Source organism: Candoia aspera, chromosome 8 (assembly GCF_035149785.1).
Source record: "Candoia aspera isolate rCanAsp1 chromosome 8, rCanAsp1.hap2, whole genome shotgun sequence".
Lineage (NCBI taxonomy): Eukaryota > Metazoa > Chordata > Lepidosauria > Squamata > Boidae > Candoia > Candoia aspera.
In genome coordinates this window covers 454,032-470,912 of record NC_086160.1, presented here as the reverse complement: position 1 = coordinate 470,912, position 16,881 = coordinate 454,032, and the positions used below count along the sequence as shown (strand labels likewise).

The 16,881-nt window shown below is 39.9% G+C and overlaps 1 protein-coding gene across 3 annotated transcripts in view; it reads left to right on the top strand.

Annotated features, from left to right (window-relative positions):
• PPP2R2C (protein phosphatase 2 regulatory subunit Bgamma) overlaps positions 1–16,881 on the top strand; it is a 105,446-nt gene that overhangs the window by 23,228 nt on the left and 65,337 nt on the right. Inside the window, exons 1-2 of one of the 3 annotated variants that reach the window (XM_063310290.1) lie at positions 10,528–10,574; positions 15,893–15,987. The exons of 1 other annotated variant lie outside the window; for it this stretch is intronic. In XM_063310290.1, coding sequence (XP_063166360.1) covers positions 15,921–15,987 — 67 coding nt within the window. In that variant the 5' untranslated portion in view covers positions 10,528–10,574; positions 15,893–15,920. Of the gene's footprint in view, positions 1–10,527; positions 10,575–15,892; positions 15,988–16,881 lie in introns of those variants that run through there. One more of the 3 variants, XM_063310289.1, reaches the window with a different exon arrangement.

Here is a 16,881-nt window from a genome sequence, read left to right as displayed (position 1 = left end):
AATAAACAACAACATGTGCAAAAAGTACAGCTGACAGATCAATATGTCCAGTTAATTTTGTGATTTGCATTTACCCGCATACATGCAAATTATTTTACATTACAATCAAATGGTCATTGACTGAAATCAAGATGTTTTGGTCTTCCTTCCTGAAAGATGACAAGGAAGGCTTTGACATGGCAAAGATGGAATTTTTGGAACTGGTTCTAGGCATTTATTTATAGTTGTAGACCGAAATTTCATACAACCCAACAAAAAATACAGCATACGATAAAACTAAAATACTGAAAGATAAAACGTGCAACTGATTGCCTTATCATATGAAAAATAATCTGCATAATTTTATTTGTACCCAGTTCCTTATAGGCATGATGAATACCTAAATAACTAGCTTATTTTTTAGGTTTCTGCGGATTTATCCGCTAATATCCATTCTCTCCCGTGGAATAGCCAGAGCGATCAGCCAGTGGAGGTGGCATTAGTTCAGAGTGGGCCGGTGTGTGGCCCAGCAAGATGCGCAGAGGCACACCTGGGAAGGGAAACATATTCCATGCCTGTTCCAGAACTATTCTTGACAGAGTCTTAACCCTGGGAAGGTCAACTGCTCTTGGTGAGGAAGGGAGAGGATGTTATATAAATATTTAGGAATGGGAAAAGGCCTGTTCCAAAAGCCGATGTGACAGTGGTCAGAAACTTTGCTCTTCCCCTTCTGCAAGGACACTGATTTGTTTTTTCTTTTGAGGTCTGACAAAATGAAAAAGCAATTCGTAAGGATTTGACCTGTTTGATTTAGCCAATATGATTATGGAGGCCATTTGTACATCCTTTTGTGAATATACCCACTTTTGTTTTACTGTAATAGATTTCTAATTTTTGTTTTCTACAATAAGCATCTAAGGCTCACAGACTTCCTTGAAGTCCAAGTTCTATCAAGGAGATGACCACATCCTAGCGTTGGAGCATGACATTAATAGAAGACAATATGTGTAACTCAGGGTTGAATTGAGCTGACATTAACTTTTTGTTAAGGCTTGGACTAAAGAATTGATGTAAAGATTAAGCCATGAAGGGCCAGAATACAGCCTTGTTTAATTCTCCTTATGGTAGAAATTGGGCTTCAGAGATCTTCGTTTACTGCACATGTTACTTGCATATATGTACTCTTATACAGCATCATACTTAATCAGACAAGACAGATATCCATACATGTGTTTCTAATTTCCTCCACAATCTCTCCCTAGAGATCAAATCAAAGGCCATCTTCAAATCTACAAAGGCAACACAAAGGATACCTCAAGTCTGAGTAGAATATTTTGCCACCAAATGGTTTTGAATAATACTGATCTATGGTAGATCATCCTGACCTAAAGCCCATTTTGTTCATTAGCCAAGGCTTGCTCTGTTCTGGCCAATCAGTAAGTTTTTAATGCAAATGTTTAACATATAATTAACTGATAATTCAAAAGAGTTCATTGAGGATGGGAATTGTAATAGAACAGCACCGGTCTTTGGGCCTCTGAATAGAGCAATCAAGATGTGAGAAGAGGGGGGCCAATACAGGGGGCCACCCCTCTGCATTAACTTTTATTAGCTCTGCAGGAATCGAATTTCCACTGACTGCTTTCCCATTTCTTAATTAGGTTGTAAATTTAGAAGTTTAGAAATTGGGGGTTAATTAGGGAGGGAGTTTATCATTAATTTCTGGGGACAAGTCTCTCTTAAGACAACACTAAATATAATGCTCAAATGTTCAGCCCAATTCAAGGAGGAATTGTACTGTGCATCCTGAAATCAGTTTGAGGTGTTGAATTGGCAGCCAATTTTGATTAAGCGTTTCCCAGAAGCTAATCTTGCAGTGAGAGAAAAATGATTCCCGTTTAAGGTGGACAGGCTTTGAAACACATCGTGTGTATTATACCATCATGTAATCAATTAGGGGTGTGTGGCTGTCCACAGATAAAGATGACATGCTGAGTTCTCCACTCTTCCTCCAGTCTAGTTGTTTTCTCTAATGTAGCCAGTTTACCTTATTAAATATCTTATCGAATAGTAAAATAATTTAAGCAGGATGTTAAGGAAGGAGACTCTGTGCAAAGGAAAGAGGATCAGGGCTTCTTTGGAAGACCAGAGGAAGATTGAGGAGGGACCTCTTCGCGTCAGTGAAGAAGAAGCCATGGAGGAAGAAGGTGCTGCCCACGGATACAGACAGAGGTCTGATATGAAGGTAATTGGACAATTAATAAAACAGCTTAAAAAGGATTGAAGACAGAATGGGATAAACATGCTGTGTTGTTGTTTATTCGTTTAGTCGCTTCCGACTCTTCGTGACTTCATGGACCAGCCCACGCCAGAGCTTCCTGTCGGTCGTCAACACCCCCAGCTCCCCCAGGGACGAGTCCCTCACCTCTAGACTGTCATCCATCCACCTTGCCCTTGGTCGGCCCCTCTTCCTTTTGCCCTCCACTCTCCCTAGCATCAGCATCTTCTCCAGGGTGTCCGGTCTTCTCATTATGTGGCCAAAGTATTTCAGCTTTGCCTTTAATATCATTCCCTCAAGTGAGCAGTCTGGCTTCATTTCCTGGTTTGATCTTCTTGCAGTCCAAGGCACTCTCAGAATGTTCCTCCAACACCACAGTTCAAAAGCATCGATCTTCCTTCGCTCAGCCTTCCTTACGGTCCAGCTCTCGCAGCCATATGTTACTACGGGGAACACCATTGCTTTAACGATGCGGGCCTTTGTTGTCAGTGTGATGTCTCTGCTCTTAACATGCTGTGGGAGTAACTAAAGACTTGGCAGGTATGTCTGAGCAAACGAATAAACCATTTAAGGAACTGTCACGGCAAATAGCAGGTATAGCTCAGGTAGCCAGCAAAGGTTATGGAATGACTAAAAACAATACTTTAGGGACAGGCAAGGCTCAAAAGAGAATTTCTGAAATAAAGATTCAGTTGGTAGATTTACAGGATCATAGCAGGAGAAATAACTTAAAGATCAAAGGAGGGTCAGAGAAACCTGGAACAACCAATCTGACTCCTTATCCCTAAACTGAATGATCTGAGCTTTGATTTGAACTTAAGGGATAAAGATGCTGACCGTGCTCACCGGCTTCACTCCCTACGAACACAAAGAAGCCTAGAGACATTTTGATCAGATTTGTAAATTCAAATATAAAAGATAAGACTATAAGAAGATCACATGAGCCGGGTTAAATGGGATGGTGAGAGAATCTTCTTCCGAGATATCAGCGCAGCTACGTTGCAGCAAAGAAAGGAAGTCAAGCCACTGACAGGGAAGCCTATGCAGAATGAGATTCAATTCACGCGGAGGTTCCCTTTCATGTTACCGTTTTTATACCACAGAAACCCTAACCGCAGCTCTCTGACGAGGGATGAAGGACGCAATCTATGACTTGTCCTTGGAACTGCGGAAAGAGGCTCAGCCACAAGCTGAAGATTCGACAAGCACGCTGCCCGGAGCTGCTGCGGAGTGAAAGGAATTTTATCGACTGCGTTGCTCTTTTTGAATATTAGGTTTAGAGGAAGGGGAAAAGAAGGGAGTTAAATAAACCAGAATAGAGAATTAAATAAAATAATAAGAATATAGATAAAACTATGGCCAAGGAACTATCGTAATTAAATTTGGGAGTTTATTGGCTGGTGACGGGGAGAAGGAATCTCAGCAGGTCACCCCCCCCCCTCTTGACTGTGAAGAGGATCCTTAAAGGATCCTTTGCAATGGTTTTTATGCTATCGGTCTAGGCTGGAGGTGGGACATGGAAGTACAGTCTGGGGGATGGGTGGGGGGAGGGATAATGGTGATTTTCAGAGCAGGGAGGGAGAAGGGGAGGGGGGTATTAATGCAGGGAAAAGAATACTAGCATTATACATGCTCTTTATAATATCAGACAACTTACTGATAGATTTTGTGAGCAATAAGGCAGTGGCAAACCACCCCGCTGTAGTCTGCTACGAAAACGTCACGAAAGTGGCGTCCCCCCAGAGGGTCAGACAGGACTCGGTGCTGGCACAGGGGACCTTTCGCCTTTCACAAGCTTTCAATAATTTTCTGGATGTGGGATAATATTAATTGTATAGAGAAATTAGAGATTTTTTTTAGAACATCTCTATCTAATTTCTCTATACAGTTAATATTAGAATTTGATTTCATTTGATTTCATTTCATTTATCAAAAGATTCTGAAAAGTAGGGAAGGTAGATATATATTTATAGCTGGGGCATTTGTTAATAAAACATTAACTCTAGCATCTATTTATGTTCCAACCAGGGTCAGATCAGTTACTTACAAAAGATTATGAACAGTTAAAAAAAAGTAATACAGATAATTTTTTAATAGGAGGGGACTTCAAAATTGATGCATTAAAACCTCAGATTGGAATGCACAAGAGATTTCAAAACTTAATGCATAGTCTTGGAGACATACTGTAGACACATGGACAATTATGAACCCTGCAACAAAAGCGTGTACATTTTATTCAGGTAGACATAAATCTCATTCTAGAATAGTCTATATATGGATATCTAAAACCTGTTCAAATTTTTTGCAACAAGTTAAAATTGCAGCAATTCTTATATCAGGTCACGCTCCAGTGATTTACTCTCAAATTAGAAGAGAGCATTCAATTTACTTATAATTGGCATTTTAATCCTATAATACTATACAATGTTGCAGCAAAGCAAAGACTAACTCAAACTTTGAGAAAATTAAATTAAAACTTTGAGATTAATATTCCCAGAATTGGCTCCAGAAGAGACACAATTTATGGAATCTCCTTTTTTATTTCAGAAATGACTGATGTCCGTAATAGTTTAAAACAGAGTTGTTGTGCGTGAGATGGACAGCAAAGAAATTTAATTAATTAATTAATAAATACTATTCAAAATGGAAAATCTCCTGGCCCTGATGGATTGTAAGGGGAATTTTATAAGGAATTTAAAGAGATCTTAATACCTGAATTTCTGTTTTCACATAATACTTTGCACCAAGGGGAACCTTTACCAGAATCTTGGAAACAGTCTAAGATAATTTTGATCTTTAAATCAGGTGAAAATTCCCAGGATTTGGCATCTTATAGGCCCATTTCACTTCTCAATATGGATTATAAACTGTATACTAAACTGTTAGCTAACCGATTAAAAGTGATTACAGGTAAAATTATTCATCTGGATCAGTCTGGCTTTATTTCAGACTGAAATATATCTACATCAGGAAATTATTAAATATTACACAAATTAGTAAAATTAATAAATCTTCATTAGCTGTATGTTCTTCAGATATATTTAAAGCCTTTGATTTGCTGAAAATACAATTTTTAAAACAAATACTAATTAAACTTAAATTTGGGGCTGGCTTTTGTAAGATGATTTAACATCCTTACGGACCAACTAAAGGGCAGACAAGAGTCAACAGTTATGGTTCAGATCCCATTGTGATTTTAAGAAGTACCAAGCAGGGTGGTCCTTTATCACCTTTACTATTCAGCCTAGCTATAGAAGTGCTAGCCATAACACTTAGATCCCGTCAGGTTAACGGGATAAAAATGGGAAATAAGACATATCTTTTAAATCTGTTTGCAGATGATATGATCTTGACTCTTTCAAATGCTCCTCATTCAGCTAGCTACATTAAGGAGTTCGAGGAGTTTGCAGAGGTGTCAGTTAATTTTCATAAATCACATTTGATGTTTATTCATGCACCCCCAAAAACTCAAAAGGAAATTTCCAGTTTTAGGGATTCCAATAGTATATAAATCTTTAAAATATTTAGACATCACTATTACTAAAATATTAATAAAGTCTTTACAAATAATTAAGTACCAAAATGGAAGAAATCAAGCAAGGTAATGAAAAACTGGGCTGCAAAATATGTCAATATTTTAGGGCGAATTGGAGTGGTAAAATGAAAATTCTTGCATGGCTTAACTTTTTATTTCAATGTCTCCCAGTGGTAATTCCAGAACAGGCTTTAAGACATTTTACTGTCTGTAAAATTAGGCAGACTTTGATTGCCCACTGATGATCCCACCATTAATATTATCATGTCTTGTTTTGTTTTATTTCATTTTAATGCATTTTTATTCGTATTTGTATAAATTTGTATTTTATTTGTAATTCTGGTCCATGACCGTAATAAAATATTGACTGATTGACCGACATTGGCCCCCCCCCAAAAAGCTTCCTTTTTCATGCACAGAAACTGAGAGTAGATAAAAGGATGTTATATAGACCTCCAAAAAAAAAAGGGAGGCTGGGGCTGGGCATGCCCATCAAGCAGCACAGTTGGGGCATACGATTCCATTTATTATGGGAGACCCCTCTAAACAACGGATTCAAACTGAAACTACGTTAGAGCCAGTTAAGTTTGTACTTATGGTTTTTTCACACAAAATATTTTTCTAGAATAAAACCAATGGTTTTTTCACCCAAAATATTTTTCTAGAATAAAACAGATTGAAATGTTTTTACTAAAACCATGCTTCAAATTTGGAAGAGTAAATACACAGTTTTGATAAAGGATACTTCCCCTTTAACTCCACTAATAACATATATTGATCAGGATAATTATTATCGTTTGGCTAAAATGAAATCTTTGAGAGAATATAATCTTTATAGACTGAAATATTTTTGTAGTAATAGGGAACCTTTCAATAAAGATCAGATTGAGCAACAAATAGGTGATAAACTACCATGGCTCTTTTGATATCAACCTGAATCTCTTTTGGGCAATAGAAATATTAGCGCTTCAGCAACATGGCCCTATACCAATTTCGAGAATTCGATACTTCATTATTTAGAAGAACCAAAAGGAGCAATGTCAACAATTTATAGGTTATTATTGCCATCAGAAATAGGAGATCCAACTTAAAGACAGTTTGGGATACTTGTATTAGTAATCCCATACAGGAGATAAACTGGCAGAAGTTATGGTAACTGGGTGGATTCACTTCAGCTTCAATGCAAGAACTGCAGCGTAAGGCATATTTGGCACTTAACGCCTGTTAGATTGGCATCTATATATCAAAATTATTCTTCCAAATGTTGGAGAGGTTGTCAAAAAAAGGGGGCATTTTTTCGTTTGTGGTGGTCATGCAATAAAGTTATACCCTTCTGGCATAAAATCTTTGGGGAGATAAGTACTATCACTGATCAAAGAATTGAATGCTCCCTGGAGCTAGGGTTGCTGCATTTATTTACAGGACCAAGCTATAAGCTTCAAAATAAAGAACTTACTATTTATTTAATCTTAGCAGCCAAAATAATAACTGTGCAACATTGGAAAACTCTAGATAACATAACATTTGAGTTGTGGATTAACAAGGCCTCTTCAAATGCTATATTAGGAAAAAAATCACAGCGTTAATGAGATATCCAAGGCAGGAACTGCAATTTTATCAAATTTGGATGGATTTTATGGTTTATCTCAACAGCAATAGACTATAATCTGGTATATTTTTTATATATGGCAAACGTTCATATGTACAGGACCTGTCTCTCTATTCACATTGCAGTAGTTATGTTTTCTATTTTCTATATGTTTTCTTTCTCTTTTCTTTTTTTCTCTGTATGTATTTTGGATTTATGTTAATATAGTTACCTGATATTTTTTGTTAAAAACTAAAAAAAAAATTAAAAATGTAATCAACTGTGCTTGTTCCCATGCCCCCCCCAAGTATGTTCACCTGCCAAATCATTATCAACCGAACTATTTAAAATGAATGGATCAAATTTAAATGTTAATTGGGCTAAACTGTGGCTGACATTATTAATACTTTGTCTTTCGAATGATGTTCTCTGACTTCCTATGGTATGTTAAATCCAGAATCAATCTCTGGTCTGGCAGGAAGGACATGCTCTGGGTCCAACCTATTAAAGAGGTGGGCCCTAGGAGGCCTTTTCTGTATCGGTGCCTGCCTTCTGGAGCGCCATTCCCCCGGAGATTGGATTGGCCCTGACCCCGCTGGCCTTTCAGAAGGACCTTCAGGCGTGGCTGTTCCCCCAGGGGTGAGGTCCAGGCAGTTAGTGAGATACTGTGAGCCTGTGAGATACGCCTAATCGTTGTTTATGGGCCACTTTTTTGTTTTATTCTTGTGTATACTTATTTTTTATTTTCATTTTGTATTATTAATGTTTTTAACTGTGTTCACCACCCAGAGTCGTTTATGCGAGAAGGACAGCCTTATAAATTGAATTACATAAAGAAATAAATATATTCAGAAAGAGCTTCATTGTTAGGCCTATTCTTGTGTTAATGTCTCCTGCCAGAAGCAGTTCTGAATTAGGGAATGTTGGTGGTAGCTGTAGTAGATAATCCTTAAATAGGTCCCAATTGTTGTTGGTTTGGGATAACAATCTCTGGGGGAAGGTAAGCATTAATTAATAAAATACTCTTTTACAGCAGATTTATGGCAATAGCCAGCTGAACTCACATCAGAGGGACAGAAGTGGTTGGGCATAATTTATAGAGATTAAAATACTAAATCTTCCCTGAGCATGATGTCCTGTTCACCTGGAGGTCACCTGCAGTGAAAATGGCATATATCCCTCCAGCTCTCTTCTCTTACTTTCCCAAGTTTCTTACAGGAAAATTTTATCATTTTTTAAAGAAAAGATTGAAATGAGGAGGTCATTTTCTTTCAAGCACCATCCTGCTATGTTCCAGAAAATCAAGACATCTCTTGTTGATTGTCAGAGAGGCATTCTGGTATTTCCTCCAGATGGCTCCTGGGATTCTATGGCAAATAAGCTAAAACACTTCATGTTACAAGTTGATTTTGAATCTTGACAGTCGAGTTATGGTCAGTAGACCAGGCTCCCTGTCTAATAAATTATGCTTTTGTACAGCTCTTAGCTGTAATGGCTTCATCTTGACTTCTGTTGCTGTTTCTTAGCATGCAAAACTGCGGTCAGCTGAGAGCCAGAAGAGAGGGCTCTTAGCAAAATAGGCTGTAAAAGAGATGCCATTTCCTGTGGCTGTGGGGATACTTCAAGGTGAGTTCTTTGGAGACATTAGAGGTGTTCTGTGCATAAAATATTTGAGGATTGGCTGCTACTGAAGACTTAAGTAAATCCACATTAACGTGGTCCCAGTAGATTGTGTCTTGAATCAAATCGTGGAGAAGGCCTGCTTGCTCTCCCTCTGGGAGCTGACAGTGCATTTTTAGTGGGGCTTCATCTGTCGTTTCTGTTAGTTTAGGAGAATGTTTGACTTCTTCCAACGGGAGGCCGGCACACCTTACCCAAAGCCTACACTGGTTTGTCGATCAGCACTGAAGGCGAAGACAGGGCTTGCGGGGACGGTGTTTGCAGTCCCTCTTTATAGATTTACTGAAATTAGCATATATGTGTGACTAGGTACAGCAGAACAGGCGCCTTGTTTGGGTGTAACACGACATGTATCCGGTGAGGTCATGAGTGAGTTAGGGCATGAGGTTACAGAGCAGGACTCCAATGACAATAGGTGGGTTGAAAGAACAAAGAGGCAGCATTTCGTGAACGTGGCATCTTTCTAGGGAGTTACTTCCTCTTACGTTTCCCAGACCTTGGTTTGCTTCCCAGTATCTTTCTCCAGACTGTCGGTATTCCTTGGCCTTCTGAATGCTTTATGGCTGGGTTGACAGTTAATTTCTCTGGCTTTGGAGAGCCACAGAGATGAAGAAGGAATGTGGCAGTGAACAAACCGTGAATTAAGCCTGGAATAGGAGGAATATGTTAGAAAGAAACTTGAAGTGACTCCTCATTGACTCTTGTTGGTAGAAGAGGTGGGGAGGGAAGGGGAAACGCAATCCGGCTTCCGATGTTCCTTTACTGTGGCCTAGGTCAATAAAGCAGCGTCCCAGTATGTCTGGTGGGGTCTCAAAGGGCTGGCCCTGAGAAAGTGTAATTGGGGAGAGGGGGAATTGCCCTTGCCCACTTTGTAGCCAGACTTCCCCCTTTCATCGGATGTTTCTGATTGATGGACAACAGAGAAGGCACTTTGTTTTCTCTGGGGAGATGTATTTGGCTTTTTGCCCAAATCCCCCTCCACTAGAAACAAAATGGATGGCTCATCATCTGGCTTTTCCCATCTAAGGCATCTTACCATGGTCCTGCTCGGCCTCATAGTTAAATTCCTTAACCTCACGCCCAGCTTTTCTTTCAGACGGCATCAGTCTGATAACCAGTCTCTTGAATATGCGGCTTGGGTAGCTTTTGGTAAAACTTGGAACTATCCTCTCATTTTATTTAGGAGGGATAGAATGGTTGGTCTATTCAATTTGTTTAGTTGGCCATTAAAGTTCTTAGAAAGCCATTTCACTCTTTTCCATGTCAGTGTGTGACATATGGATAATGAAAGAGTGACAGCTTCACACGAATACCATTGGTGTTCGTTAATTTTATTATAGTATTTATAGCCAAAAGCATTATTTGAGCTGTTTGGCGAACCCAACTAAAATAAGAGCTTTTTTGATGATCTTGAGAGAGGGAATTTTTAACATTTCTTGTTAAGTTTTATTTCTGTAACAGATTGAGACCTGAATTTTCTCTTGACTAGTGTCTCAGACAACTCTCCATTTTTGGTAAGCGCAAGCACAACTTGGCAGTTGGTGTAACTTATCTAGCGTCTCATTAATATCCTGCAAATTCAGAGCTACCGTCTCTGTCCTGAAAAAGCCATTCGCTCTCTAGATATCCTAACAGTAATATGATCTTCACCTAATTATTGCCTGATGCTTAGCTAAAGAGGAGTTCACCTTTAGGGCTGAGAGCAGCTTCTACCACCTCCTCCCCAGGATCTAACATCATTTATGGCTCAGACAGGTTACGTAATGAAAAAATGACTCCTCTTCATTTACGGTAATGCATTTTTTGAGTAAGTTTAAGTCTTCCATTTTCTGTTGTTTTGGGGGGCATGTCAGACCAGAGTTTATTCCTCCCTTCCTTTTTTTTCTATTTTCCCTTTTGGGCTGGAAAGTCTAAAAGGCACCCGTAATGACGGGACATTAGCAGTTCCGTTCTGCTATAATCAGGGAAGTTTACCAAGTAAGTAAAGGTACACAAATAAGTGAGCCAGTAAATCAAAGGTTTGAGAAGATGAAGCATCAGTGCCATGACAGGGAAAAAAGCAAAAAACACGGTAAATTAGTTCTCCCTTAAACATTGTCATTGGGTTAAAATATGATACTCCAACTTGTTTATTAGGGTTATTACAGATGGAATTCTCCCTTCACCTGTCAGACTGCTACATCAAACTCATCAATGATGTCCACTTCCTTTTTTTCTATTTAACGATGTTGGAACCATTGGCCAGGTTTATTAGTCAATTAAGGATATTTTGAATATCAGAGTGGCTGGAGGGGAACATAAATTACTGTTATATACCAATGGTATTTTGTCCTTTTTTGTTTTATTATTTTTTTATTTTAAATTGAATATTACAGAAAAAAAAGAACAAAACACAAAGAAAATTATGATGCAAATACATACATTCTAAAGAAAAAAAAAACGCCTTAAAAGTGCTTTAAAAAAAGTGAGGGAAAAAAGTATAATATAATATATCATTATAATGGTTAACAGTTACAATTCTATATATTCCAATGCTGCAGTGTAAGTCTTTTGGCCATAGTAATGGCATGGAGAATCCATTTACTTTGCCAGTTGTCAAATTCCATGTAATAGGTATGTAATTCAAGAGAATATTATCCTCTGAAAATTTTAGCTGTTGTCACACAATCATATTGGAATGTGCTGAGTGCTTTCTCCTCCACTTCTTCCATGTATAGGTTGGCAACAACCTGGAGAAGAAAGCACTCAGCATGTTCCAGGGAATGGCGCCCACCACTTGGTTCAGGTATGTGGATGACGCATACCTGGGTAAAAATCAAGGCTCAGGAGGTACAGGCTTTCACAGACATGTCAACACTATAGGTTCACCAGGGAAGACACCAAGGACAACAGACTGGTATTCCTAGAGTTTGAGGTTCTTATTGGGACCTGTGGCAAGCTAGAAATAGAGAATTACAGGAAACCCACACGCACAGACCAATACCTGATGTTTGACTCCCACCATCCACTGCAGCACAAACTAGGAGTCATCAGGACATTACTTCACCGGGCAGAAACCATCCCCACCTCCATGGATGCCAAAAAGGAAGAAAACCAGCACCTGAGGACAGCTCTGAAGGGCTGTGGGTATCCAAATTGGGCCATTAAATCTAAGTCTACCCCTAGACCCAAAACAACGGCAGACAGGGCTGAGACCCAGAGTCAACGGAAGAACCTGGCCATTCCTTACATGGCCGGCATGTCAGAAAGGATAAAACGGATATTTGGAAAACACCACATACCTGTATTTTTCAATCCCACTAACACACTGAGAGAGAGGCTTGTACACCCTAAAGATCAAACACTGAAACATAAGAGGAGCAACGTAGTATATGCAATCCAGTGCAGTGAGGAGTGTTCTGAGCTCTACGTTGGGGAAACCAAACAGCCTTTACACAAGAGGATGGCCCAACACAGGAGGAGCAACACCACAGGACCAGAATCAGCAGTTTACCTTCATCTAAAAGAAAAAGGACACTCATTTGAGGACAACGTTGTTCACATTTTAGACAGAGAAGACAGGTGGTTTGAGAGAGGGGTTCAGGAACCCATTCATGCCAAAGTGGAAAATCCTTCCCTCAATAGAGGTGGAGGCCTCAGACACAACTTGTCCCCCATTTTTCATGCTGCTCTTTCATTAGTCCCCAGGAAGATTAAGACCACTTCACAATGATCCACTTGGGGATGAACGAGGGATTTAGGAGTAAGACATCCCAAAGACAATCCACACCTCCATTGCACAATTAACAAGCCATTCAGGTGTAGGGACAATGCAGCCACCCTGGAAGACATATATGGGGTCCTGTTACCAACCTTTGCCCAGACTGAAGAAGCTGCTTGGACAAGCAGTGAAACATTTCAACCAGAAAGAAAGAAATCCAGTTGCCATGACTCAACCTACAGACAATTCCACCTGGATGACTGAGAATCTTCATCGATCTTAAAAATGGGGTCACACATTTTGCATAGATTCATTTAATTATGATGACACTGTTGGTAGAGGTTAACATTTCTATTTGTCTAACTCAAAATTAATAGTGATATAAATAGATGGTTTAAAATCCCCATGAGTTTATGGGGGAGAATAAATATCACAATATATTTTACAACAAGGCTGATATATTCCTGAAAGGATACCTATCTTGATACCTATATACTATTTTAAACTGATTAAGTACTGAGAAAGTTTTTAATGGTATGGTCACACCTCCAGAATTTTTAAATCAAAATTACAACTTTCATATGAAGATGGGTGTTTTAATTTTCCCAATTTTCAATTATACCATTGGGCTTATATTTTTGGTCTATATTGCATTCCGGAATTCAAATTATTTATCTCAAAAACTATTATGGGCACAACTAGAAAAATATTATCTTGCTCCTTAAATATCTTGGCAGGATCTTAGTTTGTGCATTAAAAGTTGCAAGACATACACAGAATACAATTTTTGGGGAGGAGATTCAAGATGAAAAGTTGACATTATGGGACATTCCAATCTTGAAGGTTTCCCCTTTTTTTTGGAGCTCCCAAGATCTGCACATGTACAAGTACATTTGAAGAGGATGCTCCAGAGGGAAAATAGGAACAAACATGGAGGACTCAGTTGGGCAAGATTTTACCAGAGAACATCTTAGCACTCTGGATTCATTGATTTAGTCAGAATGAAATGGTCTACAGGCAGGGAAGTATGGCATTCAACTCATAGGGCAAGGAAGAGTTATAACACTAGGAGCTACTTCTCAGAAGAGGAGTAGCCAGCTTGCAATTCCTGATGGGGCCCTTTCATCCTGTTTTTTAGCCCCCAAAGACCAGTGGTGGAACAGCCTCTATCGACCAGCTTAAGAAAAGCCAGAGCCACGATGCATAAATAAAAGAATTTGGGGTCAGGGTGGGTGGAGGGGAAACTCAGGCACCAGTTCTAAGCAGTGAAAACCATCCAGAAACCATTCCACTGGTCAGGGAAGAGATTGGAAGACTCCAAAGGAAGTAGCCTGCCACTCAGTATGATAAATGGTTCCCTGTCCTCCTCTGTCTTTGCTGGTCTGCAAGAGAACGATTACTGCCCCACCAGTATAATACATGAAGGCTGAATGATGGTAGCTTGGGTCTTGTCAGGAATTCCAAGGTTGGGTTAAACTCTGACTTTGCTTAAAATATTTCTAAAATCAATTGGTTAAATAGGATTCTAAATCAGACCATCTGTATGTGTGAGTAAATTGGGGGAATATAACATTAACTAGGAGTAAGGTAGTCTTGGAGCAAGACCGTCTGGGTATAACAACTTAAGGGATCTATTGGGATGACTTTAGCTCTTAAAGTACCCAAGCAGTGCATACTAAGCCTTCCCAGTGGCCTGTCGCAGCCAGTCTGTTGGACTGCAGGAAGTGATAAGGTATTGTAACTGTTTACAACAATCACCTCTTTCCCAGGTCTCTTGAAATAAGAGGATTTCAATTTCTATAATGTGGTTCATGACTCCAGGGAATAAAGCTATTAACCCAGCTGGGTTTGTCCCTGAGGAAGCTACTTACTACAGAACTACTGATTTAGAATTCACCAAATTCAATATTTTTATTTCTGAATTAGTACCAATACCATAAAGTACCTACTCACTTTCTTATGGTAAGAAGCATGACAATAGTTACAAAAACCTTCATAAATACATTTGCTCATATTTTTGAGATATTCTTTGTTGAAGACTCTGTGGCCATGGTAGAATGTGTCCTTTTCAACCCTATTCAGTCAGTATGTTGGTGGGAGCTGTAGTTTAGCCATAAGTGGAAGCCCATCACTGCTGCTCCCCAGATTTCCTGGTGGGAAAAACAATAGCTTTAGGATGAAGACACTGTCTTATGAAGGAGCACAGTCAACTAAACACTGCGACCGTTATTCCAGTGTAACAGGACTATGGGGAAACTCAGCATATATTTTGGAAGCATTTTAAATATACCTTGAATAATGTAGTTTTCTTTAACAAGTTCTTGGTAGGGAAGCTATACTGCAGATGTACAGACTTTCAGTTCAGTGATCCATGTCTATTCTGTATTCTACGTTGAGTGGTCTCTATGATGTGGTTTATGGTAGGAAACAGCGCAATGAAAGGTGCCACTTTCTTTAAAAGTGTGTATGTTTTTGAGGGGCTGGATGACAACAGAAAGAAATAGACAACATTCCAGATATGGTGGTGCAGTAACTGCAGACCCACTCTTGCCAGCAACTTGTGAGCATATACGTGAGGCTACATACTGGGGATATTGGAGTGGGGGGTGAGGACCCAAAAGATGCAGAAAGGGGAGAGGAGGGCAAACACAGACAACAAAAGAGCCATTATTTCTCCTAGATTTTGTATCTGGGAAGCACATAGCTCCATTCCCAGCCTAGCCACGTATTCTGGCATAATGAGGGAGGAGGGAGACATGCTGGACTCTGGCCTTTTCCAGCGCTCTGTGTGTGCCTGATTGTCAGGTCTGTTTTCTAGTTCAGCTGAAGGCTGGGCAATTCTGCAGAGGAGAGTCATTTAGAAACTTGATTGCTGGCTCGTAGAAGGGTTATGAAACAGATAACTGGGAGAAAATGATCATTCCCTTATTTCCCCTTTTTCTCCAACACCACACGGTTGATGCAGACATACGATCATTGGAAACATGGAACAACGGATGGAAAGTTGCTCTTCTGCATCATCCCTCATAGAGGGGAGAGCAGAGTTTCCCAGGCCTGAGGGATGTTGCACCATTTTCTGTGAAAGGTCCTGATTTGGAGCCTTGGAAATTGAGGTCCTCTCTTTCTCCACAGGAGTGGCATAGCATGGGCGGCGGCAGCCATGCAAGCTTCCTTCCACTGCCATGCCAATGCGTCTCCACCCTCTGCTGAAGAGAGCACTTCTGGAGGTGAGTGGGAAGGACCCGGTCGCGGGCGGAGCGGCCCTGATGAATGCCCGGGGAGCCTGTTCTGGGAGCCCCCTTCTCACGAGGGGGTGGTGTGGGCTTGCCAGGGGCCGTGCAGTGAGACTGACAGCAGGTTTATTCAATATTCTTTCAACAGTCTCCTTTTGCCTATCTGTCCTGTCTAAAGTGCCATCTGATAATACTTTGCAAGTAACAAAAACCTGATGAATTAACTTGGTTCTTTGGAATTATAGCCAGCCATTGCCAAGGGTGGGACTTTTTCCCAAGGGGGCATAGTTCTTTGGCCAACCTGTTTCCTACGGGAGTAACTATAGTGGCTCCTGGGAAGCACTGGAGGTAGAGCAGGGATCCCACGGTTTTGACTTACAGATTTGCAAACTCTGTAAATGGTCTGTCTGTGACCAAGTAAAAAATCAGTTTGATCAATGTATGCGGAAGCATCCTGAAAGCATGATGCTATTTTTTTTAATCAACTAATCACTGAAAAACCCTGCATCCACCAAAAATGATACAGGCTGCTATGGGCTGCAAATAATGACCTTCCCTGAAACTGTTATCTTAAGATCTCTTGTCAGTGCTGATTCTCCTCCAAGCAGGTAGCCACTGAAGTTGAGACTGTTTAGATTCTATAGTCCACATGCATTTTAATATCCCTGTCTGTTTCCTGACAACCATTATAACCCTAAGCCATTGAGGGTCGGCAATTTAAAGACTTCACATTTCTTGAAATTTGTTTTGCAAAGGCATCCATAGCATAAGCAAGTGGGCATCACAGGGGGTGGGTGAACAAGATGAACTAACAGCAGTTTCTAAGTATAGATCCCTAACTTTTTTTCTATAAATCAACAATGTGGGCCTGATTAATTTGAGAGCCTG